This window comes from Saccoglossus kowalevskii, chromosome 21, assembly GCF_978046115.1.
Source record: "Saccoglossus kowalevskii chromosome 21, keSacKowa6.1, whole genome shotgun sequence".
In the NCBI taxonomy this organism is placed as follows: Eukaryota; Metazoa; Hemichordata; class Enteropneusta; family Harrimaniidae; genus Saccoglossus; species Saccoglossus kowalevskii.
The window spans coordinates 10894677-10921837 of record NC_140661.1 but is presented as its reverse complement, the minus strand read 5'-3'; the positions used below and the strand labels follow the sequence as shown (position 1 = coordinate 10921837).

Genomic DNA, 27161 nt, shown 5'->3' with positions numbered 1-27161 from the left:
GATATTGACTTCTAAAACACGGAAAACCGTAGTATATCGTCTATTCAACCACGGCTTGCATAATTAGAAACACGCTCTCGACCAATCAGAACGACGTATTCAGGGACGAAGTGCTGGTACAATATACTTATTACTTATCTCAACTAATAATATTGAATGTAAACTCCCTGCCTCAAAATAACACTAATACTCGTGCCCAAATTAAACTTAATCGGCGATTTTGAGAGTTTTGTAAGAATATAAGCTCATTTCCATGAATCCTATGAAAGTAATGCAAGATTAGCATCTGACCTAATTACACTCGTCATTAATCGGATTTTAACTCCGATTCGTACATACTTACATCTTCCCCCTCCTTGTCATAATCAAATCCGTAATCCTCCAGTGCTCGTTGTTTCACCTCTCTGGCGAAATCTTGATATTCTTTCGTATCGGGCTTTCTCAAAGTCAAAGTCATCAGCGAACGATAAGCTTCCTTCGCGTCTTCGTCTCTCCCATCGCCACCCTCTCCTCTCTTCCAACCAATATCTCCGAAGTAGGCACTGTCGAATAGTTGTATGTTAAAGAAGGCGTATTCAGCTCGACCAGTTTCTTTGTTTATCTTCGTCATTCCCAGGTCATGAGCGGCTAACATGATTTTTCTGACGGTTTCTCCAGATGCACAAATTACCACAACTAGCGATACAAAAAAAAAATTATTATATTCATTTGCAGTTGCCAAATGTTGATAAATACAATAAATACAAAACGAGCTATAGGGACCTTACTTTCATCTGCTCCGTGTGTGTACGCATAAAGTGCACCAATATATATGGATATGTCGGCACAGTACTGTGACTATTAGTGACAGTCGTCTCGCACGCGAAAAAAATTCAGGTGGACAATTAATATGGCGCATGGGACACATTGAACTCGTCGCACCGCGACGACTCTATTGCTTTGAGCCGCGGAGATCGTCGCGTGTGTGTTCAATTTCGTTCTGATTTTGTGTAAATAAGCAAAGCATTTTCCACTTTCAATTACAAGGGTACACAATATACCTTATACCTTACCACAGAAAGTGAATCTGTTTAGAAAAATATACGTTAAACACTTTTATTTAAAGTCAAATTAAATATTCTTGGGACGCAAAGTGGCCGCCGGAATCTCGTTGAGAACGAAAGAGTCACAACACTAGTTTTCCCCCTTCATTCTTTTCCACCATCGCGTACACGGTTCCAGATACCATAGTTAAACTGGTCAGTGGATAAGCGGGCAAGAAACATGGAAAACGGAGAAGACTATTCGAGAATAAAATCTCTTCAACGAGATTTCGGCGGACATTTGAGTCTGCAAGATCAGTTCATACGAGTGACCAAAGAAAACGTTGTGTGTATATTGTGTAATGTTAGATTTGGACCTTTTCAACCCACTCTGACCTAATTTTTTTCTATTGCAGTTAAATATTCCCACCCCAGCGTAATATTATCCATGTGTATCATTCTTAAAATCGTGTGCTATTTGGATTGTCATCAGCCATCAACATACAACAAGTGACTATGCCAACTTGCTATGAATAATTAAATACCTACATCCATCTTACAACCCACGCAAACGCGCTGTTCACTTCAAACCCACGATGGTTCACACAGACAACGAATCGATAGGGATTCGCCTTCTCCGCCGACAATGATTGATATTGATATTTGCGGATAACATTACTTGGCTGTCGAGTATTTCTAATTATTCCTTGTCAACATAAAGGTGGACTGAAATAGATTACCCCTAACGTGAACTAAATAATTAATTAACAGCTGTGTACAGATATTCAACGCAACTGATTACGAGTGATAGATGTTCCTGTCAATGTTTGATAATTAATTTGTTTCGTTGCTATCGTGCATAGGAATGTGATTTTTGAGATTTGTAATGAAATATGCGAACAATACTGCAGAATAGAGGTTATATGACGTGCCAAATCGCCATGGTTTATCAGTCTAAATAACTTTGTCTGCCTGTCTGTTACAATTACCAAGTAACTGTTTAGCAGGAGAAATTAACCAGCAATTTTAGCATTAATAACACAGTGAATAACACAGGGGAGGGGCGTCACCTGCGCACGCGCGGAAATTGAGTCCTAAGCGACGATAACAATACACGCTAAAACGCAAAGGCTCTTGGGTAGACGCTTGTTTGTAAACAATGACACGCTATGGCCATCTGACGCATGCGCAGGTGACGACTCCCCCGGTTTAAGTTAACGCCCTGTCATAGTCGTTGATAAGCTCGGCTCTTCTATAGAAAACAGTTATATGGTATAATCAGTTACCGCGAGTGGTGTGATCAGTGACGCAGTCCTTAAAGGCACGCAGGTGATGAAAAAGAAGTCACGTGTTGCAAATCAGCATTCAATCAGTCGATAATCGAACCACAGAGTACGGAAAGTTCAATAATTTACTTGTTAATAAAACTCAACAAGTTATCACGTCAATGTGGTATTTGCTTCAGACGGCATGGTATACAACCTACTCATGCGATATTGTTTTATTAAACACGATGCTGCATGATATATATATATATATATATATATATATATATATATATATATATATATATATATATATATATATATATATATATATATATATATATATATATATATACATATATTATCAGAAAAATAGACGAGTGAGTCAAGAGTTCATATAACTGTGGTAATAATGTTAGCTTCGATCGAACCGCGAAATGCTATAGATATACAGACAGGGGGACCAGTGGCGAACCCAGCAAAATGTATTGGGGGGAGGGGGGACAAGCTTCGCTTAACATTACGGAGCAAAAATCGCAGAGATGCTATGCGTAATTCAGATGATATGAATCGTCATGCGTTTGGGGGGGCATGGCCCCCTAGCCCCCTCTGAATCCGCCACTGATGGTGGACGATATATGTACTAGATTTAAAGGTACACAATAATGGTTATTTAGAAAATGTATAAGTCCAGTAACACAAACCAAACAACTGACAAACATTACACTACAATCACAGTGCGATTGGCAGTTAGAAGTGGCCACGTAACATCAAACGAGAAGCCCCGGATAACAAAAAACCGTGTACGCTACAATTAGTTACAATTTACAAAGTTGGGCAATCGCTGTGACTAATTTGTTGTGACAAATAGAGCAATACGAACCGGTGATTATTCCTTGAATTGTTTGACTTAAAACGATAATCGTCGATAAAGCTTGAAGCTCTAAATAAATACGCAATGCATAATAATGACTTTCCGAACTCTGTGCGTGATGCTACATCAAAATGCTTATATTGTGATATAGACATTCGGAAATATATTGAAATATACGATAAATAAGACTCCGGTAAAATGATACGGTAAATAAATGTATGTTTATTTCAGTGATATATATTAGTGTATGTGTCGTTTTTTTTTTTGCAATAGAGATAAGTGTCCGTGTGAAAGCGTCTATACGATTGTATCTGGTTACGTCATCTTCTTGGAATACTTCTCTTATCAACCATTTCCCGCAGAGTTTATCGTATATTGCGTCAGTCTAGCGATATAAACCATGCAAAGTTTCACTCCGCAATGAAATAATAAGCGTGGATAATTTAAAAGTCGTGATTAAAATCTAGGGTACATGGAAAACATCTAGCACAAGATCATTAAGAGGTTTGAGTAGTTGCATGTAGTCCAGTTATTCACACACCATAGAATTTCGGTTAATCATCAGAGATGAATTTCATTGCATCCGACAGATAAGTGGAACACTGTTACAGTACTAGTTTGATCATTATAACTTCTGGTAAGAGCCGAGACCCAAAGAGGCAAAACATATTTACGTCTTTTCATAGAGCGCAATTATAACATTTAGAAAACAAACTCAAATTTACCGGATCTACTTTCATCAACGATAGTTTACCAGGTGAGAACAAAATAAAGAGTCAGTGTGGTAAATCACAACGATTGAACAGTATATGTCAACATGATACAGGTCGTTGGGAGCTTAAATTATTAATAAAAGGCCAATTTCAGCAGTACAATTACTTTGATAAAGTCCGCGACGATAAGACAGATGTGAACTGTGTTTGTGTAACGAGCGTTTAAATAACTTTATTGTCAACATGCCTGGTAATCAATACATTGATTATCTATCAGATAGGAAATCAACACATTTTGACACGCACTTGAAGTTGAATTTACAATCGTATCTATCTTATCAAGTACCGACTAACATATATTAGTTGAGTGCTTTGACTGTGGCATTAAACTGTAGTTCTAATAAATGAACATGTTACTTCGATTCGTTCGATCATGATCATGAGTCTGATGCGACAACCACTATGCTATCAGTGACTTTACTAAGTCACTTATAGCACATGCGCTTAACATCTATGCTCGACGTAGTAAAATGTTAAAATGGATTGTTCATTTATTCATTAATAAATTAATTATTCAATTCATTCTTATGATAATTCCGTCTGTGTGTATGTCTGTATTGGGGACGAGTTTGGTATTTTATTTAGACCTGCTTATAGGAGTTATGTTATACTTGACTGATGCATATACTGTGTTTTATATTGTGAGTTCTATTTCATTGCATAGGTCAAGTACACAACAGTGGAATGTCCCGCACTAATTCACTCATGGCGATGATAATTATTGGCACATGGGCCATAAAGCACGCGATTACAATCAACTGTGATGTTTACACATCTACTTCTTGTTAACATCGAGTCGTTTGTCATATATTTTTTTTAATTAACTCGGAAATTAATATACTGATTACTAAGCCACGTGCAAACTATGGGTAGTTATTGTACATTGCAGTACTGTACGTGACGAACCTGACCGAAACCTGTTTTCTCGAGTCACGTGATATTCATGTAAATTAACGTCGTGGCCATTCCGTATATAAAACGTTCATGTATTGTTTGCGTATTAGGTTAATTGTCAAATGATGATGGATGGACTGCCAGGGTTATATTTTATCCAAATACGAGTAACACGAACTATTAACGCAATAAGTCAATCAATGCTATTCAACGACACATCCATCAAATGTAACGTTTTCATGATATCTATCATCAAGTCAAAACACCTACTTTGACGACGTAGGAATGCCAATCCACTCTAAATCAAGAGTCAATACGATCAGTTATTGCTATGTTCGTTGGAACACAGCCTGGCTACGGTATAGAAATTGTCGTTGTTATGCACCGATTTTTTTATACCCGGAGCTTATAAAAATACAACTCAAAATGATCTCTACGCTAAACGTATACGTTTATGATGTGGGTTACTGTAAACTGTGATTGCCAGCGCAAAACCAAACACAAGTAAACTTATACCAAACGTTGACACGCCACAGTTCAAATTTTGTGTAAGAAAACAATGTATTTTACACGCGCTGTATACGTACATGTAGCATGGGACCCATACCGAATACGACGCGAGATGAGGTTCCCAATACGGTGTGCCAAACATATATAAATTCAAGCCCGTTAAATGCAACGTTTCATCCAATTTATCGACATACTGAGTGTGTCTGTGGAATACGTAAGAACTCTATACTATATATAACAGTACGTTGTATGACACGATTTCAATAGAACAGTATTATGAAAAACAACTACTTTTATGTTATTTTGTATTACGAGGCGAAACGATGAAGGTGAATTAATAGCGACTAGTGTTTTCTTTTCCCAGCTTATCTGCGCGTTCATATAGTTTTACCTGTGTCCATTCTTGGCATTTGTAACGCATTCTCTAATAGATTTAGAAATGTTAACACCTTTTTCACGATTTGACGATAAATAAGTGCCAAAAATGACGAGAATGGACACAAGCACGGTTATATCATTTCTGTTTCAGTTTCAGCACATAACCAAAACGAGTGGGAAAACGAGTGGGAAAACGGGGGAAGGATCCACAATTTGACGGCCGGAATCATGAATGCCGAACACATTACATCATGGTCGTCACGACACTCGGGCTGGTAATCTGATTTCACGGCTGAGTGAGCGGAGACGTGTCCCACGGCTAACTTGATAGCTTCTGGGGCTTTACGAATAAACTGAACTATTCCCGTTGGGGGAATCTGCCAAAACTAATCAAATACCTTAAGACCGATATCCATTGTGCTCCCGAGTGTTTTCAGTACGAGATTGTTAAAAGGGATACTTAAATTGGGTTTCTTTTGAAGGGACGGTCAATATGTTTTTGTGAATGCAAATTAAACTGATACGGGGTGAAATGTGTGGGTCATACGCCACGATACGTAAGAATAAAGTGACGAGAAATGTCACTGATCTTTCTCGCGTAATCCTTTCTTAGCTGCCATGAAGACGGAATTTCACGTTTCATCTCGCCAGTCACCATTCAAACAGTTACTAATTACAACCAAATCGCACGAAGCACACCAACAAATGCCCTCCCTAGGGAAGGCGGAAATCTGCAACTCAGAAAGAGATCACGGCCACTTTAGCGGCTGGCATGATAATCACGTGATAGCGGTACGCTCGTACGTCTGTGTTATGCCTGTAATTTAGCGCATAACAGACCAGTCATAGGACATAGAATATCACAATGTTGACTAATTGAGCTTGGCAATTTCTAATCACACGAATGTACTAGTAAATGAGACTCACTACAATGGGAGACTGATCACGTATTAATACGTTTGGCAAAGGGGGGTATAAAACTCAATTTCACTAACAAATTGAACCTTGAAACCAAAAATGTTGTTTGCGAAGATAAAGCACAATACTGAGAGTTATGGCAAACTAGAAAACAATCGTTAAATTGAAATTCTAGAAAGCTTTTTAAAGGGCGGTAGTCGTCGCGCCACGCATGCGCGAGATATATGGGTCTCATATTAACAAATATGGTGACTTTGGCTGTTGCGCAGATCAACGAGTACAAACTGAGAGGTTACCAAGCTTTAATTAGGTATTTTTTTAGGTGATTGGAAGGTATCAAAAGAGTCAACTGGGGCAATTAGTGCAAGTCGCGCCCAGGTCAAACCTCATCATACATTTCCATTAGAAGAGCGCGTTGGATTGTGGGGAAATCAATGTTTATCAACACAAATGTCGCACATGCGCAGCTCGACGACTACCGCCCTTTAACTATACATTTGAGTGGGAACTCTACATCAACGCTTAGAGAAACTTTTATAAATATGAAACTGTTAATTCAAGCTCTATGGCCGTGTATGTCTAACTCCACGAGCGGTCTATTAAAAATAAAATAATTCATGCAGCGCACACGATACCCATCCAACCGAAGTAACTGAAATGAAACACACCAGGGAATCAGATTGTGGATTCGAAAAGTACATTCATATGTAATTCGACACTATGTGCGTGTGGTATGAGTTAGCGCATCTTCTTGTTGCCAGTTGCGAATCGCGATATTTCCTGAATTAAAACACATGGATGTATCCGCGCCTTTTAGTTGCCATACCACACACTGCAATACAAGAATCCCTGTGATATCGGAAAATTTAATAATAGTTTGGTTGCTGGTGTTTTGAAGATCAGTTTACGACAGTGATATAATGTAAGAATGTTGGCCACGCGACTAGTGCGTTTTCCATATTACAGTGAGAAGCAAAAATGTGGCATATAACAGTCAGTCGCCATGGTTATATATATATACAACTGTACAGAATAGTCGTATGCCTACTCAAGAACTCCCATACTATCCCTAACACGGTACCTACAAGTATCACACGTTTTCAATATTTTGTTAACCCAAAAATTTGGAAATTGTATGAGAACAGTACAGATTCACCAGCGAATCAAGCAGATATTGTAAAAGTATATTTTGGAGGAAAAAATGCAAATTCAACCGTCATATTGATTGGATTCATTTTGAATGACCGGATGTAGCGGCTGATAAATCAGAGGAACATTTAGTCACTAAAATGTTGTTGGAAGAACTAAGAACTTAATTCAGTGCATTTCGACACAATGAAATGAGACACGAGTACTGAAATGATCAACATTGTTCTTGTGAAGGATTGGGGGTGTCCATTAACACTACCCTAATTACGATCACATAGTCTGCTTCGGTATTTTTGTAATGTAAGTTGGTGCACGAAATTCGATTTAAAAAAATGCATTGGCATACTTTTTTTGAAAACCACACTGTGTCGTGATCACGTGATCCAATCAACATGACTCTCCTTGTTGACCTTCTTGTTTGTTATAGCATACCAACATAATTCCGACTGCTTGGTGCCAGGCATTTTTACCGTGCCATTCTAACATCAGCCTCACCCGAATTCTGATTCATGTTCATAAACATTGCAATCATATTTACGCTCCGTTAAAAAATTGAATTGTACAACTTGAAACCAGCTTCAAATAAATGCATAACGATCATTTTCGCAATTGAATTTACTCAGAGTGGCAGTTAGCAAATTTCGGGGGTTAACTCGTTAGGTATCGCGCTACAACACCTCCGTATATTTAATAATATTAAGCGGACATGTGTTGAAACAGCTGCGATATAAGTATACTTGGCGTTGCTTAGCATTTGTCGCTGGCCGAGAGAGTTGCCACTCTGTCAATACATCACGCAAAATAAATACACTTGTTTCAAACATTTCCATATTACTGTGAATAAAATGAATCCACTGAATACCTACAGAGGTCTGTACACGCAGTATACAGCTACAGACTGTGGTTCTAAATATCCTTACGTTCTAGTTCTACTGATTACATTGACGGCGGACAGCCCACCACTTGGTACGTAGAGGTGAATTTAAGCTTGGACACCATGAAATATAGAAATGCTGTTTTTAAGTCTGTTTTGATATTTGTCGCATGAGTTCGATACAGGGATTATGAGAGGAAATCATACACACTTCAACCAGTCGAAAAGTACGATTTTTTTTAGCCACACTTTATGCATATTTCTTTTTAAATTTTCTGCAGTTTCTATATTGAATTTAGTTCAAATGTACTGAAGTTTTGATTACCCAAGGGTTTTGATCAAAACCGTTCAAAATATGACAAAAAACAAACAAAAAAAAACAAATTATATCATTTATTTCAATTCATTTTAGGGAACTTGACAAAGACGTCAGTGTACTGAGTCAATCGGTTTTCGACCGGAACAACTGAATCTAATTGTTTACACGAAACTTTAGGACAACACATGCATGTCAACTTTCGTACGTGGATGTGAGTCCCTGTACAGGAAGTTTACCTCTAGTGTGGAATTCTGCAGCAGAACATGAACAAGTAACACCGGAGTGTATTCATAATGATTGCAGAACTGGAAATAGACTACAGTCTCTTATTTTGTTTTCTAGGTCGACCATATTTTTTGTTGTTGGATGGGATTGATGATGACACCGTGACTGAAACAAATATTTATTTCCAATAACGTTTTATTCCGCCCCAACCATCAAAGACAAATATTCCAAAAAACTCGGTACATCGTAACCATGTCGATCACTGAAGGCGGCGATGCAATTAAAAATGGGCTTTACACTCGTTTGCATAACAATGTCCGTTTAGACGCGATGAAGTGGCCTGGCATACTATTTGTGAATGGTCAATAATCCAAGGCGCGTATTACCCCACTTGTCAGCGAATCAGTTAGTTAGACAATGCGATACAGTTGTACAATCATGACTAAACACGTCCACGGCGAAACCTTATAATTGGGGACTTGGGTTACCGTTGTTTGGAAGCATCTTCGCGTGACAGACGGTGGCAATGCAACGTGAAAGTGAGTGCTTCGACGATACTTTTAATGATCTATATTCAAAAAGAGTTTGTTTAACGAATATTTATTTTATCGTGTCGGGTCACAGTTCGAGTAAATGGATGTCATTGATGTCTTCTCTGACTTGTTTTTCTTTTATGGCAAGTGCACGCGCGAACCGTACTTATGATAAGTTCATGTTTCCACAGAGACGATATCTATGTTTGCGACAGCTTGACAGGGCTCTGCGGACATCTCTCTATCAAAAGGTTATTTAATGCGACATCGCGGTCGAACACAAGCACCTGCACACCTTGTCAGAGATTTCTCAAAAGGAACACCCGTGAAGGAATGAATCTCCTCCAGTAGCTTTGGTCTGTGGTACATTCGCCCATGGTAGGTGTAAAGCCCTTTTTCGATGCTTAGCCAAAAGTGGGATTTGGACTCGGGACGTACCAAAGACGGGCCCGAAAAGAAAACCGCTAGACTACCGGAAAACTTTATCGACTACAAGGAAAACGAAGGCTACAACAATGGCTTTAAAAGTGTGAGCATTTTTATTCCCATGTATTGAAACTGGTCAACGCGATTGAAACAATTTAACTATTTTTGCATATACAAATGTAGATCCATATTTATTCAAAAAGCAGCTACCCTTAACAGCTGAAATCAGCCAGATATTTAAACCCTGAATTTAAACCTATTTGGACAGTAAAAAAGGCCCATACATATTCCTAGAATATTATTAAAAACAGAGCAAATTTCTCCCAACGGGTATTACTATATTGTGTCCCGGGAGTATTTAGATTAACAGACCGTATGCGGGGCGGGATTGTACCAAAGGTCACCCACCCCGGCATCTCTCAAGTATATCTGAATGTATGCCATTCTGTTCAAACTACAGTGATCGTCAATTTCCCTCAGGTTCCTGAACGGGAGACATTTCGGGGACGTGCATAAAGCGTCCATCCTGACATTCGTTACAGCATGTTGCTGCTGGTTATCGTATTCTAACGCTGTATATGTGTAGTAGGTAGGCCGATAGACCTTGATATCTGAACTTGGTGATGACATTATCGTGCTATTACGTAATCATCGCGGAATTGATTTTATCTAATTTTCTGCATGAAAGCATCCTTTTTTGTGAAGCTAGGTGAATTCGAATTTAATTGCAATTTCCGGCAACAAAGGGAACAGGGCCGTCCACGTACTCACTAAACGATGAGAACTGCCCACGGCGCAAATTATTGTCGTTGAGATAGTAGTAGTCAATCAGTTGCCCGGGCAAAAACTAAGGTCTGAGTTTTCAGCCAAGATCGCTTCTTTTTTATTAGAAGCAACGCATGCCAGAAACAGATTGAAGTATTTTTAAAGACATTTAATGCATGGCCCATATGGCAAACGTAAGAAAACACTTACTTCTACCATTCGGCATGACAATTTCTTGAAGGATTTCTGTATAATTAGGATCGTCGTCCTCCACAAATTTTTGGTACCCAGCGTAATCCTTGCCAGGGTCGTACCAACCGGCTCCGTGAAATAAATGAAATAGGGCACCGCCGAACAGCCAGCAGTCTCTGTACAGAGACACGTCTTTGTCATTGTGGATAATAGCGGTTGTATTCCACTGAAAAGTTCGTAAGATTTCCATCATAAATTCGGCCATTTTCAAAAAGGGACCGTGGGCTCGTGTCAATGTGCGGAAATCCTCTTTTTCTTTCATGCCGAACTCTTTAGCCTTAGCGCCCGTCGTTATAAAAGGGATATTCCAGTGGGACGCGAATCTTGTGACCGCGATAGCGGCGTAATCGCACGCTGGTCCGAAAAATACGTCTACTTGCCTTTCCGTAATGAATTCAACAGCACGGATAGGAGACACAAGATTGGAACACCGAGAATCCACTTTTCTAATGGTCACATTCACCTTCCGATTCCCGAAAAAATTGCCTTGCATAAACACTTTGTTTACAGCGATGTCGATTGCAGGACATACCATTTCAAACCTGTATGGATAGTGTCGTATTTCCGGTGGCTCGTCAGTGTCCTTTGGAAGAATGACGGCGATTTGCACTTGAATTACATCTTCGTCAGTATTCTTCAACGGGTCAAAGAAAGCGTATTCAGATTGGAAGAACGCAACAATAACAAATAGTATTCCGTAAGAAACGACGTAGTTCATGGTGACACGATGCAATAATAAAAAAATATATAAATTTAAGGGAAGTATATCAAAAATTGCGTATATTCCTAAATGCTATATGAAAGGCGGGTCTTCTTATAACTACTCGACTTCCAGCTGTGCGTGGTTCTACCTGCAGGCGGTGACCGCGGTAACAACTTGCAATGAATCGAACAAAGTATAAGACGTAGAATGCGGACACATTGACACAGGACGCTTGAACAGACCGAGATGACTCGAACTGAGCCACTGTCGATATCGCATTGGCCGACGTGACACAGCATAGACAGCGTAAAAAAATCCGCGGAACCGTGCGCGTGTGGACGAGCCGGTCGGTAACACTCACATGTTATCCACACACATACTGTGTTTTACCTCACCGGCGATCGCTTATAACTCACTAAACGCATCGCTTATCAGAATGAACTGGTCTGTAAGTTTGAATGGGCACTCTACTCAAGCACCATGAACGCATGCGCAATACCGATGACAAATCGCCGTGTTTATAACTGTTCAGATGCAGATCGACACTTTAATTACACCCACGTAACAATTTCAGCCCCCCCCCCCCGTGAAAACAATACTAGAGATCGATTGAAAGCGAAAAACTCATTAATTGCAATGTACTCTAATTAATTAGAATCTCGATGTCATTGTCAAGAACATGTAGGAGGTCATACTACGTACTACACTGAGTCCCTGGCACCCCCCAAACTGCATATTCCAATATTGACATTACGAGTTAAGCAAGATATGTATATATTGTATGCTATTATCATGAAATACGACGCGAATCGCCCCTGACTGTCATTGTGTGGTCTGACACCAAATTGTCGCTACGAAGGCAGTTAATAATCACTTGATTTCATTTCGAATCAACATGGCAAATCGGAACGGACTGTGAACCGTAGCGTATCGCTACAACTCGGTTAACCGTGCGAAAAGTATATTTTCAACTCAAAGATCTCGGGTGTATACGTCATTTGACTTAGCGAGCAGTCTCGATGTGAAGATTTATTTGCGGATGTTGTGTGTGATACGTCAGTCGGTTTTGCCTCTCACAGTAAGACAGTAACGCTGATAACAGTGACCTGCGAATGCCACATGCCACAAATTCTATTGTCGCTAAATGACGCATTTACTAGGCAATAGAGCGCCCGCATAAGGTCAAACTGAAATTGCACGTGTTGCTCGTATAACGTTGAGGGATACAAAGTACGAGAGGCCATTTCAATCAATGACGTTGGTAGACATGCACTATTGGAATAATTTTGACCTATATATGTGGTTAGTATTACTGGATCATTTTATTTCGATCTACATAGTCAGTTATTACTGTGATCATTTGCAATCAGTATAGGTGGAGATAAACATCGGCCAACTGCGTTTGCAATAATCATGGTAGCGTAATGTTTAGGGTGACGCGTAGTCCATTATTTCATGAACAAGACCAAGAATTAAACTCGCTTACTAGTCTTAATGTTTTTCTTTTGAAAATTATAAAAACAAATAAAAATAAAGGGATTGATCCAGTGGTATTAAAGTAAAATCTATCGCTGAAGTAACCAGTTTAATCAATCACAAACTAATATAAGTAGACTTCCTTCTGTACCCCACCCCACACTTTAACATTAACTCTCTAACGGCCCCATAATTTAAATATACTTGCGCTGAACAGCCCTTTAGCTATCTAGAGGGGCATATACAATCGAATTAGGGTGGGGTGTAAAACACATATGACATGTGACAGAAAGAAAACTATTTGGTTGCAATTGGAAGCCAAGTGAGGCTACATATGACTCTGTGACTCATGTGTGCTAGGTTAATTAATTAATTAATTTATTTATTTATTTAGTCATTTATTTAGTCGTTAGTCGCTGTAGTCGTTAAACTTGTTGTTTATTATTATCAACTGAACAAATACTCATCACAAGTATTCCATATATGTAAGACTTTCGGTGTTCTGATATAAACACGATAACAAAAATACAGTATTCATAGTAGCCACGTGACGTAAAACTGTTTACCTAATATCAATGCGCGAAATGTATAAAACAAAGAAAGGTTAGCTATTATCGTAGTACGTCGGAGCATGGCTTAACGACTCAGATCCTACAGGTGGTGTAAAGAAACGTGTTCATCGCCCTCTGTCGGACGAAACGAATACAATTTGCGCCTCCAAGGGTCTGAGTAAGACAGGAATACACGTACAATCATAGACGAACAGTTTATTCTGCAAATTAAGGTGGTCATCACGATCATCGATATCATGTTAAAGGAAGGAGGCAGCCGCGCGTTATGATGCGGTCAAATGTTATGTTCATAAACAGAGCATTTGATATGTAACGACAATCACCTTCCTTAAAAAAGGAAAATTTCGGCAAACAACAAGTTTTAAATGAAAGAGCTCCACAAATGTAATTTACAATTTTGCTTATATCTCTTTTTATTCTCTAGATAATTAACATATCACCAGCAATGTATTATGGGTAAAATATGACACCATAGCTACAAAAAGTGAGAAAATAATGACAAATCAATCGTACGTGACTGACACTATTTCTTCCAAGGAATTGGGCGTTCACTCGTTCTACGCACTGGTGGGTTTATGATTCAAAATATCTTGGCAGGTTTTCATTTTTACGGGACTTTTACAAGAATTAGAGTATATTGCAGATAAAGGAAGAACATTTTTAATAGATTTTAGTTGATAATTTTTTTTAATTATATACGTTAATTAATAACCTCTTCCAAATAATCTGTAATGTTTAGGTCATTGACCTCTTGTCGGACGGGCATAATCAGTCACAATTGATGGTGTTGTTCACGATCACCCATCACTAAGCGACGGTATCTCAGAACAACCGACGACATCAGATGAACTTAGCTTGGCAAATACAGTCTTATCTCTGTTATTTTGGGAAGTGTGTTTTTTGGTCACGATTGATTCCATGCGAGTCAAGAGCTGACAGTTATAGGTAGATTTGCCATGTATCATTTGTTATCCTGTTCAAACACTTAAGAAATCACAAATCAGTCGTATGTGCGTACTTCTATCGTGCATTCCAAAAACTGCTTATCACGACAATATTTGGCTTATTTTCTTTGTTTCAAACACGGTTCGTTTCTATGATTTAACTCCGGATCGTCGCTGGATGTGCCCGCCGAGGATGGTTCAAGCAGATCTACTCAGCGATTTATACTGCCGAGAGAGCATGCTGCTGGGAGATATGGAAACCGCACCCCTCCCCTCGGTGCGAGGCGCACCACTGCACCATACCTAGATCCTGCTCAAGAGAGACTGTGATTCTATTCACGAAATACTATGGCCGGTCTTTTTTTCTTGACACTGTTTTACAACAAACATTCATTGTTCATGACTTACGTGATTTAGCCGTGGCATCTTAGAACGTAAACTGGACAAATCCAACGTAGATATTGGGGTTGTTTATTTTTTTTATTTGAGAAAGTTTTACGTAAATCGGCTCTCAGCTATTACGACAACATAAACACTCTTTAGTAAGCTTAACGAATAGACAAATAGAGGATGTTTACTTCAAAATATTGCCATCGACGTTTGACGTCAGATCACAAACAATTCTCCGAAAAAGTATCAACACATTCTCGCGGTCGTACAGCCTAGCCTTCGTGAAGTACTGCCGAGAATTCTCCCTCACAAATATCAAATAAAACATCGACTAAGTGAAACCATTATTGGATTTCCTCGCAGGCAAGAAGAACCAGCTAAAGATTGACATGAAATATGCTATGCAATGATTAAAGTGGGAGGGTCGTCACCTGCGCACGCGCGGAAATTGAGTCCCAAGCGACGATAACAACACACACTAAAAACGCAAAGACTTATGGGTAGACGCTTGTTTGTAAACAATGACACGCTATGGCCATCTGACGCATGCGCAGATGACGACTCCCCGCTTTAAGTTACAATACAACTTGAATAAACATTTTTCCTCAGGTATGAACATGATGAATGTTATTGCAGTTGCTAAAACATGACAAATACACAGTAAACCCGAATATATGTAAAGTTAACAAAAATTAAAAATCCGAATTTATTAATTCAGTTAGGTACAAGGTTGCGTTAATTTTTCGGCAACCATTCATGAGAGACCCTTCGTAATACTCATAGAACTTTCAACATTCACACGTGCTAAACAGTAGCGACGAGTCCATTTTCTTTGTCGTCCATAGCTTGAGGACAGTTTTTTCCGCAGGCACAGTATTCAAAATTTTGGTGTTAAACCCGCCCTAAACCAGGAGCGAATTGCCGATCGCTGCATAAATACGCCTTCTGATCACATCTTTCAACACGCATGCTTGCTGTTAATGCATTTGACACAGTTTTGAAAATGTGAGATTTGTTTTTTCTCAAACAAGAACAAAATCTAAGAAAAGTCTAAAACTAACTATGGTGTTCATTTATTCAATTACTTAAAGATAATGTATTTTAGAATATATGTCACAAGAAAAGGATACAATGCTCACTCAGATTGTTAGAGTTATTTATTAGTTCGATTATCCCAGTTTAACTTGATATCATTTCCTTTGTGAGCGTTGATATCGTCTCACCATTCCGTTAACACCATTTGAAATACAGTAGTTGTTCAGGTGCGTTCAACCGCATGGTTCGTCTCGAATATTTACAAATTAAAACAATGATGGGCATTAACCGTTCTATTAAATATCATAGCATCGGATCGCCATGCATTGCGAGAAATAAACACAAGTAAGCACTCATTCAATCGTGACTAAAATGGCTGTGTCTCGGGTAATTAGTCTTGTGACACGTCATTAACAACACCGGAAGTTTTCTTTGTATTTGACTAAAACCCTGAGAAAAATAAACATTTTTGCGGCGCTCATTAATCAATGTTGAATATCGAGGGAAAAAGCATCAAGTTTTAATCGAATACAGTAACTGTATGTTCCCGAGTAACTCGATCACATATGCATCAGCTACTGAGTTGAATATATACTAATTCAACATATTTACCGAAGGTCTAACAAAATGTCAAATACGAGATTCAGTCACGTCGGGAAAGTGTCGCCTCCGGAGTCGGTAATATTTTGCGTAAACACTGTCTAAGTGTACTTATACATGAAACGCACTGTCTGTTCCGAGACGACGGTAATTCCGTGTATTTACCCTTCATATGGGCGCTCATGCACTCACAATTGAGTTGTATATAGCTGACCGCTTTATGTTACGTAAAACGGAAAGACTGAGTTGTTGAATTATTGAAGAGCAGATAACGAAGTGGCATGTGCAGTCGTCAGTGAAAACGTTCGTTTGGTGCCATGAAGTAAATGAGCCCCGAATCTCAACGTAATTTAGCTTGGATATTTGCATAAATCTGAATAAGACTCAGCCTCATTGAGAGTGAACCCAGTGGTGCACATATAACCAAGGACAGAATAGTGTCTGTTTCTTGTACACGTAATTACTGTGCCATGCACGCGCACCAAGGACCTGTATTTCAGTCACTGTTTGCTGTGTCTCCATCAGTTACAGTCAACGCCTTAATCATTCGACGCCATTCCTACGAAGCGTGAAATTAAAAGAAAAAATGTTGTCACGGTGCGCTCAGATGGCACACAGCGATAAATAACAACACGCACAAAGACAGTATTGATAACTGGCATATTACATGCGTCTTCAGACTTCCAGTGTACATGCCATGGATACGAAATTCTGCCCTCGGTTGCAGAACATTGGCACATATAACGAGGTCCAACCCATGATCTAACTAAGTTGTCTTTGGACATCGACGCGACATGCAGTCCATTTGTAAAGACGATATGCTTTGTATGTCGCTTTTTTTTCAAATATAGCAAAGTTACAATATGTTATTCCACACACAAATTGCTTTGAAGTTGTTACGTGTATAACATCGCACAGTGATAAACTAACAGTTAGTCACTTTGTAAGTGTAATGACATATACAATGTGCTATAAACAACCATCATATCTCCTTGAAGAGCAAGGTAGATTTGATAATACGCTCAGGACAACTGATCACACTAACTTCACGTGGAAATAGACCTCAGTTATGATACGATGCCGGTATGTGGCCTTGTTGTCAATCAAACAGCTGATGGATAAGATGTTATGAGTCGTTAGCAGGGCGAGTAATTGAAAGAACCGGTAACCCACATCGCATAAAGTCGAACTAATGCGATTAAAGTAATTCTGCTTGGTTGGGTTATATTGTATTTCAAATTATCGCTATGGGTAAGCTTTTAGAATTCATTATTATATATGTTGCAAACAGGACATGAAGGTCAATTGCAATACTAATTATTGCAAGTATATATATCATTGCAACTGAAGCGACTGTGGAGCAACAATTCAACACACATTTATAATTTGACGACGGAATGTTATACGTTGGAATATTAGAATTCTAATGCCGGACTACGAACCCATCGTCGACTTCGAACAATATATTTAACCAAAGTTTGAGAAGTGGCTGTAATATAACAATGCGATGGACCAAGCACCCCCCCCCACAAATTTATAGCTATCGCATTTAAGAAAACAGATTACACGTTGCGATTTAAAAACAACATTTACTTGTATTACTTATTCAGAAAAATATGCCCCTTCTAATATCTACTTCCTTAGTAATAGTTTTCCAAGTTTTCATAACAGAGTTTCATTATGTAATCGAACGGAGGACGAGATTTCCATGTCTTTCGTTTAGCTAGATAAATGTATTGTAGAACAAACAAGCTCTTTTAGCGTGGGAACATACGCTAAAAGTGTCCATAATTAGCGTGACAAGGAGAAGTTATCATGCCCGCGTAAACCACTGCTGTACTGCTGATCTAGCCCGATACGGAATATAGGAGATAATTTCCATGTTATTACTAACAACGCATGTTGTTTTGTTGGTTGTTCACCGGGTAACGCCTCGTGGCGAGGGCATGACTGCTATGTCTGCGTAGTAGATGATAAAATACTGGTATGTATTATAAACTAGATTTATAAAGAACAATCGAGCATTGTTTTGCGTTCGCAATTCCGACTGTAACGGTGTCACTCTGCCGTTTTTATTCCTGGCCAACGTTTCCCCATCAGCCAAAAAATAAAGTATAAATCTTTGCAGTAACAGACAGTAACTCAGTAAATACTCCTTTTTTTCAAATCACCGATATCGTTGATTCTTCTTACAGTAGAACCTACGCTGTCGTGACGCCTTCAATCGCAGAACCACAAAGATTAAATATTTTAACGCTTGAATGATCGCCTTCTTCTACGTCTCACGACGTCAAGTTGGCCTCACTGTTTCCGTTTAATAGATATGATTAAGTGACTGACTGCTTTGTTTGGTTCTTTACGTGGCAATCATATACCTGCCCACTTGACCTAACGACACGAGGACCTTTTCGCATGATAGTTTTAACACCTACTGTAAGCGTTTTCGCAACAGGAGACCAAAGTCCGAGACCACACAGGAGGTGGGATTCATCACATTGGGCGTTTGTTTTCGCCAGGGCGTGAACCGCAGCTGAACAGGATAGCTAATATATGATGGAATAACTTGACGTACTAAGGACAAAATATAAGGATTTAACTCGTATTGTTTCTCCACAATTTCTATTCAACTCATATAAGCTAAAGTCGTGATGCTGAATTTAAGAGCTAGATCGTAGTAACAAAATCTTTGAATTTCGAAGCGGATTTCATATAATTGCCAGATTATGTAGGGTTATACCTATATGTGTAATCCCCGACTTGGCTTCGTCAATTGCAACACACGCAAATTAAAGTTGAACGATTTCGACTTTTCAATTTTAAAGTAAGCAACCGGGGAAATCTCATAGAAAAGTGACTTTTAAACAAAGCTGACTCTGTGTATTACTCGACATCACAATACATACAATCGTATAAACACGCAACATGAGATTCAAACTCATCATGACTCCGGCTAAGCGCTTCGCCGCTGCAATCAGACGCGTACCTCGCTACGACACGCTAACTGCCCGCAACAGACAGAATAGCGTGTAATAAGCGCGGACATTAGAGCGGGAGGGTCGTTACCTGCGCACGCGCGAGAATTGAGACCCATGCAATGACACGCTAAGAACGCAAAGCCTCATGGGTAGACGCTTGTTTGTAAACAAAGAAACGCTATGGCCACCTGACGCTTGCGTAGGTGACGACTTCCCCGGTTTAAGTGACGGAGAATTTCGTAGACGATTGCGAAAAAAACACATGTATTCAAATTGTAATCTGTCATACAACTTCCAACTTGAAAACAAATGCGAACAAATTCCTAGAAAGTTGTTGTGTGTATCAGCTGTGAGAATAACAGCCACCGCACGCGATGCGCAAAACAGTTATTTTTGTATCTTGTTGACGAGATGCTCCGTCTTCCAAGCAAAACATGATACAAAACAGGTTCATATATGTTCTAATACAGTTTGAACTTCAGAATACGTATGCGTTGTCATAATTACTACCAGATTAACAGTTTTGGTTGCCACTGTAAGAATAAGCTAGATTAAGACGCACACACTAACGTAAAAGTGTGCAATTCTGTTTCCAGTTAATCGGTGGGAAGTGATTGTATGATCGCCTCTCACAGTTAAAACTGCAGACGGTACTTCTAGAATCGTACGCGTGGTTGTCACAGTTTATAACGACTAGTTCAGTCATTTCCTTTTTTTTAAATATATGTGGTGTTTTTATATAAGGCAAATGAATGACAGATTAATCAAATAAAACGCAATATTTTGACATTGTCTACGAACTTTAATTTATAATACACAGAAGAGGCATTGTATATGCATTGTAATACTGTGTCTTTGTCATCAAAGACTATTTAGTTCGGGGTCAGTGCTTGGGCCCAGACCAGCCCAGTGTTCGATGTAGTGTGTGTGTGTGTTGGCGGGGTCGGGGAGGGGGCGGTAAAAGTTTTTATAAAGAGCCATTTGATGTGACCATCGACAATAATTTGAAACAAATTAGGAAACTGTACAAGAATGCGATTATGAACACATACCCTTTTTTATCTCGTGTATCAGTGCTTAATTTTTTATTAATTTTTTAGTAAAACTATGCTGGAAATTCCTCTACTATAATAATAATAATAATGAAGCTATTTTCAAACTAACCCTCGGAACACCAACGTTGGCATCAACGGAGACTACAAACCACATGGTATGGGGTTGATGAAGCTAATTCGAAACTATTATCAGAGTTGTAGAATGGAAGCTCGCTGACATTTGCGGAGAAGAATATAATTGCTTTTGAAAAAATACAGTGTTTTCTTAGTTTGCATTTTTTCAAGTATATATAAGTTACAAAAAAGTAGCGGGGGATTCTAGAAAAAAAAACGGATTAAGAGTTTTATTGAATGTTTTTGGGAGTTGGGGAACTGTTTAAGTTGCTTCAGCCAATATGATAAGGTTGGTAAATCGTGAGATTCGTTATCACACAGACACAACATGCCTAGGTGGAGGGGGTGGTCAACTTGTGTTCGTATTTTTCCGTCGTCACTTGCACCAGTAATGGATACGTAAGTACAGATGTCGGGAATGTAGCCTGACACTCATATAAGAAAAACGTAACTATTTTTACCGATTCAACATCAGGTCTTCGCCGTAATTTTGTTTATATGCTATCAGACATCTCAATTTGTAGAGATGTTGGCATTTTACCCTGCCTGTGACTGATTGTGAAGGATATATTTGCTACTAAACAACAACTTGACGGGTCGTTGCTAGGTTAAATTGATCGCATTGTTAAAGGGTGTTAATAATCGAGACACGAACCCCAATGTTTACCGTTTCGAGAGAGTATTAAGGTAGATCAACACATAACTTAAAGCGCTTTTCATTGTGTTATATCTGCCACCAATCCAGACATCCCTAGGGAAGTAGCGTGATTGAACTACTGACAACAATGGCTTCTGTGGACACACGCAGATACTTACATTTGACGTCAGCAATACAGCCATCAATTAACAACCAATCACCAGCACATCACCGAGATGCACAGACGAATGGGCGATATTTGAATAGTATACGTGGATCGCTTAAGCACATTTTTAAGTCAATAAATCAGAGTGCGGAAATTCTATACAGAATATGCTCTATTGGGTTGGGCTTTATTTACTGAGTAGCAGTCATTATTGAAAGCAACGATGTCATTGAATATATGGACTAGTACATGCGCAAATAGCACAACATATGTACTGAATGTATACACAGACTTTTGAATAGTACTTGACTTTGTTAATCATATAGTATTTACTCACAAGCTACAATTGAACGTTATCAATGGTCATGTACTTGATTCTTCTTATTTAAATACTCACAAACAATGTGCAGACACTTTCTCTATTTAACATTTGTGTTTGATGATTTACTAGGCTTAACACGCTTGCCATTTTTTCTTTTGGACGATTCTACATTTTTAAGCCTATTTTTACTAGCGTCATAGATAATGTAATGTATATACGGGTTTCATGAGCAGCGTTTGAATCTAAATACCTCGAGGGGTATCGCGTTGTCCATACGAGAAACTTAAGCAACACACATTGAACGCATTCAAACTAAAACCTACACATTACAGATTTCATCCGGAAAACTGCTCTCATGTATCTATAAAATTAAACTCGTCCTGGAAGTTTGTTCGTACATCTAGATTTTGTGATTTTGTACAATTTCTTCGCAATAATGTTGCTATTATTGGCGACTGTGAATGGGTTAGAACAAGTTGATTAATTTTACCCGATGAACAAAGGAAGTGCCGTGCCACGGACCCACATGACCACGTTCCCGTACTTTCTTGCGAGTACAAAATGTTTTCTCGAATGATTATGTTTGAATCATATGAACAATTAAAATGCTCAGTAATATAATACAAACATCTCTGTTTGTTTTTACCAGCGAATCTTTGTGCGATGTTCGTCATAGACTACCTATTTGAACCAGTTGTCATGTTATTATTCATGGGAAAATGGGAAAAAGAAATAAGATGAATAAGGAAGGGTAAAAGTATTGCGAGACTTCATTACATAGCAGCAATCGTGAAAGCGACTTACTTCTAGCCTGGGGTATAACCATAGTTTCCAGTAGCTCAGAGTAATCGTGGTCCGCTTCTGTCGGGGAATATTCACTGAACGTCTCATAACGTTTTTCGTCTGGATACTCGATTCCAGCAGCTGTCATGGCTGCAAGGAGCGCAGCGTTGAAAAACCAACAATCCCGGTAGGGCCGGGTACCGTCGTCTTGGTGTAATACTGCTATTCGCTTCCAATTAAAATATTGTAAGACCTCCACAAACGCCTCCGCCATTTTGATGTGCGGAGGGTGAGCCCTCGTGATCATTTCGTATTCCTTTTCTTCCTTGTGTCCGAAGGTCTGAGCTTTCGCCCCCGTTGTTAGTACCGGGATTTGCCAGTGTGAGGCGAATCTTGCAACGGGGGCAGCGGCGTATTCACAAGCGGGTCCAAAGAATGCCTCCACTCCGAGTCCGTTAATATTCCCCATAAGTTCAACAGCTCGTATCATCGAGGCATGGTTTGAACACTCGGAATCGACGTAGGCCACGGATATATTGGCATTCGTCAGTAAATTACGATCATTTCGCACTTTTTCTACAGCAATATCAATACCCGGTGCAATCATGGGGGTCACGTATGGATACATATTTTTGATGGTCAAGTTACTAGCAACACTGAAGTGACCAGGCTCCGTTAGAATAACGCCGAATCGTAATTTATACGAAGCCCCCACGGTTTGTGCGAAACACACGCTAAGAAAAATGATTATAAAGCACAACAACGACAACCAATGGGATGGAATAAACTGCATTGTAGTCGACTACTAGTCACTGACAGGCGTTCGACTAGTAACAGGTTGTTCGCACTTATAATCCGACGCAGATTGAAAACAACGGTCAATATCCCAAAACCATGCCACGGTCAATATCGGTCTCCGAAAGGACACGCCGTATACGCCATTGCCAGTTATTGCACAAACTCGAGTCGATACCGGGCAACGTTATCGCACAATCAGAGCAACCAAAAAAACACGACCTGTCTCGTCGAGTGTCTTGCAATAAAGGTCAATACGGGAGCCCCATGTCACGGCGCCCATGCAATCAGACTCAGCTAACACACGCCACTGAGCAATGAGATTTATTGACGTACACAACAGTAGGTAGATGCATGCGAATTGGTGGACGCATGCGAACTATCGCATCCAATAATTAGATGTTTCGTTATTCAATTTACACCCGGGACCCAATTGTAGCTCGTACGTTTTTATACTTATCCGTACCTCCGGCACATCAGTAAATGTACCATTTATTAGTAAAAACACAACTACTGCCCTAAACTAACGCCTACACTAGACAGTGCCACACAACGCAATAACACGAACATAGCTGAATTATTCACACCTTGCTTACACATGGGTAATGATTAACTATGTACTGCGAGATTAGTGTCCGAAAACCTATAAACTGTTCATTTCATATGTTAGTTCCCGTCGGACCTTGTTTCGAAACGAGGGCTTACGTTTTCCGTCGATTCCACCCGTCCGCGAATCAGTTCGTACTTCCGACATCATTTCGTCGAACATTGGTCGACTGGCGGCCATTTTCTCAGGCGTTGGAACTTCAAAGTTGGTATTGCAGCATCCGTGGCAGGTTGCTGGCGTCATTATGCCTATCAATTTGATTTAAAATTGTCATATTTCGGATGTAATTGATTGATTCCAAAATATATACACATACACTTTGCTTTGCAGTTCGATTACCTTTATCCGATTGGCGGCCATTCATATCTTGTTTAATTCCATCTAACATGTTGATAAGACCACTCATATTGGGTTACTGATTGGGTTAGAATGTTTCCACAATTTTAACCTAAATTAGCTGCATTTTTTTCTTCAGTAATACTGTTAAATTCATTCACGCTGATTTGTTCATGCTACATGCAACAAACAATGGTACTACTATAAAACGTAGAGGACTGTCATTGACACTTGTGGTGTGACTTAGTAAAATGGGAGCCATTTTCGTATGAAAGTGGGTGAATTTAATACTTGAATGTGTCCAGAACTGTTTTCCAGGGATGACGATGTCGAACTTGATATAAAAACAATACATATTGGAATGATCATCAACAGCTTTAAGTTTTTGATCCTGAATTCCGCACACGTTTCAAACAAACAACGTTGAGGGCGTCATACATAAACTGGACTTCACTATATAGTTCAGTCGATGCAGAATACGCACATATATTCTTACAATCTTAACGTATGTTGTAACATATATTATTTTTTTCACGAAATTAAAACCACAAAATGTCAAATAAATTGGAAGTTGTTTGCAAAATCCAAATATTGACAGCGTGATACAATTAATGAATTCATCAGCGGAAATGTTGGCTGTTTCCGTCAATAATAATTATCAATGAAATGATAACATGAATATTTGATGTGAGTCTGCTGACATTTATTCTCAATCTATTAAATATAATTCCATACGGTCTGTAATGTTTCAATGCCTCGTTGTGATCTACTTGTCGCTAATCATTAAGTATGGCGGTTCACGAGTTCGTCACATCTGGATCATGAAAGCAAAGTACTTTCTGATATGCGGCATTACGGGGGATATTATTTCTATAGAATTAAGGCAGTTTGGTACGTAACAGAAACAAAATGCGTTTAATTTATTTAGCGTGAAGTATATTTTGATTTGTTTTATTAATTAAATATCATATATAGTGATATAATGTGTGAATGTGTGTGTTTTGAGATTGAACATATGAGTACGAGTTCACTCATTTTCTTATTTTTTTAATTTAAGCTTTTTTTTTTCATCCAGCAGATAAATACTTTTTTTCTTCCATGGAGGAAAGAGGTATCAGACTGGATATGTTTATAGCAATATATTAAAAAAAAACGTATTAGCATTTTCAATAAAACGTTGTTTTCTTTGAAGTTCGTTGTTTGTATTGACTTCAAGTTGGTATAGCATTACATATTTCTTCGCTATAACATCGGTAAATCGGACGCTTGTTAATATGACGGTACCTCGAGTAGTAACATATGACTAGTTTGTGGCTACATAGCGTAATGATCGCCTGACTCGTCGAATACAATGACGACCTAACAGCAATATCATACCAGTATGATTCGACGAAAGGTACTCGATGGTTGAGAGGGAATACAATGAGATGAAAAACAACGGGGTTCAAGTTTCAGTGTGTATAATGAAGACGTGCTAACAAGCTGACATTTATACTCGTCATATATGAACCAAATTATTTGTGAATGATACACTTAGTTGGTTACCCCCATGGGAGAAATATCTAGTTTGTTCAATAGTAAAACAATTTCAGGAAATATAAGTAGACTTGTGTCGTCGATGGGAATAGAAAAAAGGACTCCAGAAAATGTTTGCGTGCGAGGTTCAGAAAGTATTAAAGCTATGCAATGTATGTATAATAATACGCATATTACGGGTTAAATGTTCTTTGAGTTTTGCAGTGTCTTTTTCAGTGACCCTTTTATTTACGTTTATTTACTAACTGGTTTAACTTCAGTGAAGATGTAGATATCTATTAAATACACGTAACGTGAACTTTAGAGTAAATGGCAAGTGTTCAACAGTACTAATATGACGTCATCGTGCTGTTACATTGTATAAATATTATAAAACAGTGTGCCGGTGGGTAGTAATGATGTGATTCGTGCGCTCGGTAGCGGCTTGAGCTATGAGCGCAAGCGTTCATTGAGAACGTGCCACGGAGACGAGAAATACCCTATCGTATTAAAACAGGTGCCGTTCTAATCTCACAACGTGTGATGTAGAAAGTCGTACACCAACAAACAAATAACAAGCAATATGCCGACAGAGCATTGTTGTCAACATGTGGTTTTTAAAGCCCATCCTAACATACTTTAAATACTCAGTATCTCGAGTCAATACGTATAAGACAGATAACTATAAAGACGAGTGGCGAGTCAAGCACGTGATGACGTCAAGTAGGAAACTAACTAAGTGAAAACCTTATTTGTCAGCGGTATTAACAATACGCGGAAGAATTCAATATTGTATTCAGCGGCGCCATATGTTTTAAAAACTTTTGTTGAGTTATTTCCAGCGTGTTGACATTTCACAAGAGCGAGTGAAAGTACTTTTACTATATGATTTATATTTGTGGCAGACTGAATTTAAATCGTGACGTTATGTGGAAATTATTGGAATGTAACTAGCGTGG

At 38.9% G+C, this 27161-nt stretch overlaps 1 protein-coding gene across 1 annotated transcript in view; it reads right to left on the bottom strand.

The window, feature by feature from the left end:
- LOC100372422 (atrial natriuretic peptide receptor 1-like) overlaps positions 1–24052 on the bottom strand; it is a 43090-nt gene extending 19038 nt beyond the window's left edge. The window contains exons 1-2 of the mRNA XM_085495379.1: positions 22971–24052; positions 344–675 (exon numbers count right to left, since the gene is read on the bottom strand). Of these exons, the coding sequence (XP_085351505.1) occupies positions 344–675; positions 22971–23742 (1104 nt within the window). The 5' untranslated portion in view covers positions 23743–24052. The remainder of the gene's footprint in view (positions 1–343; positions 676–22970) is intronic.
- Positions 24053–27161: the final 3109 nt, after the last annotated feature.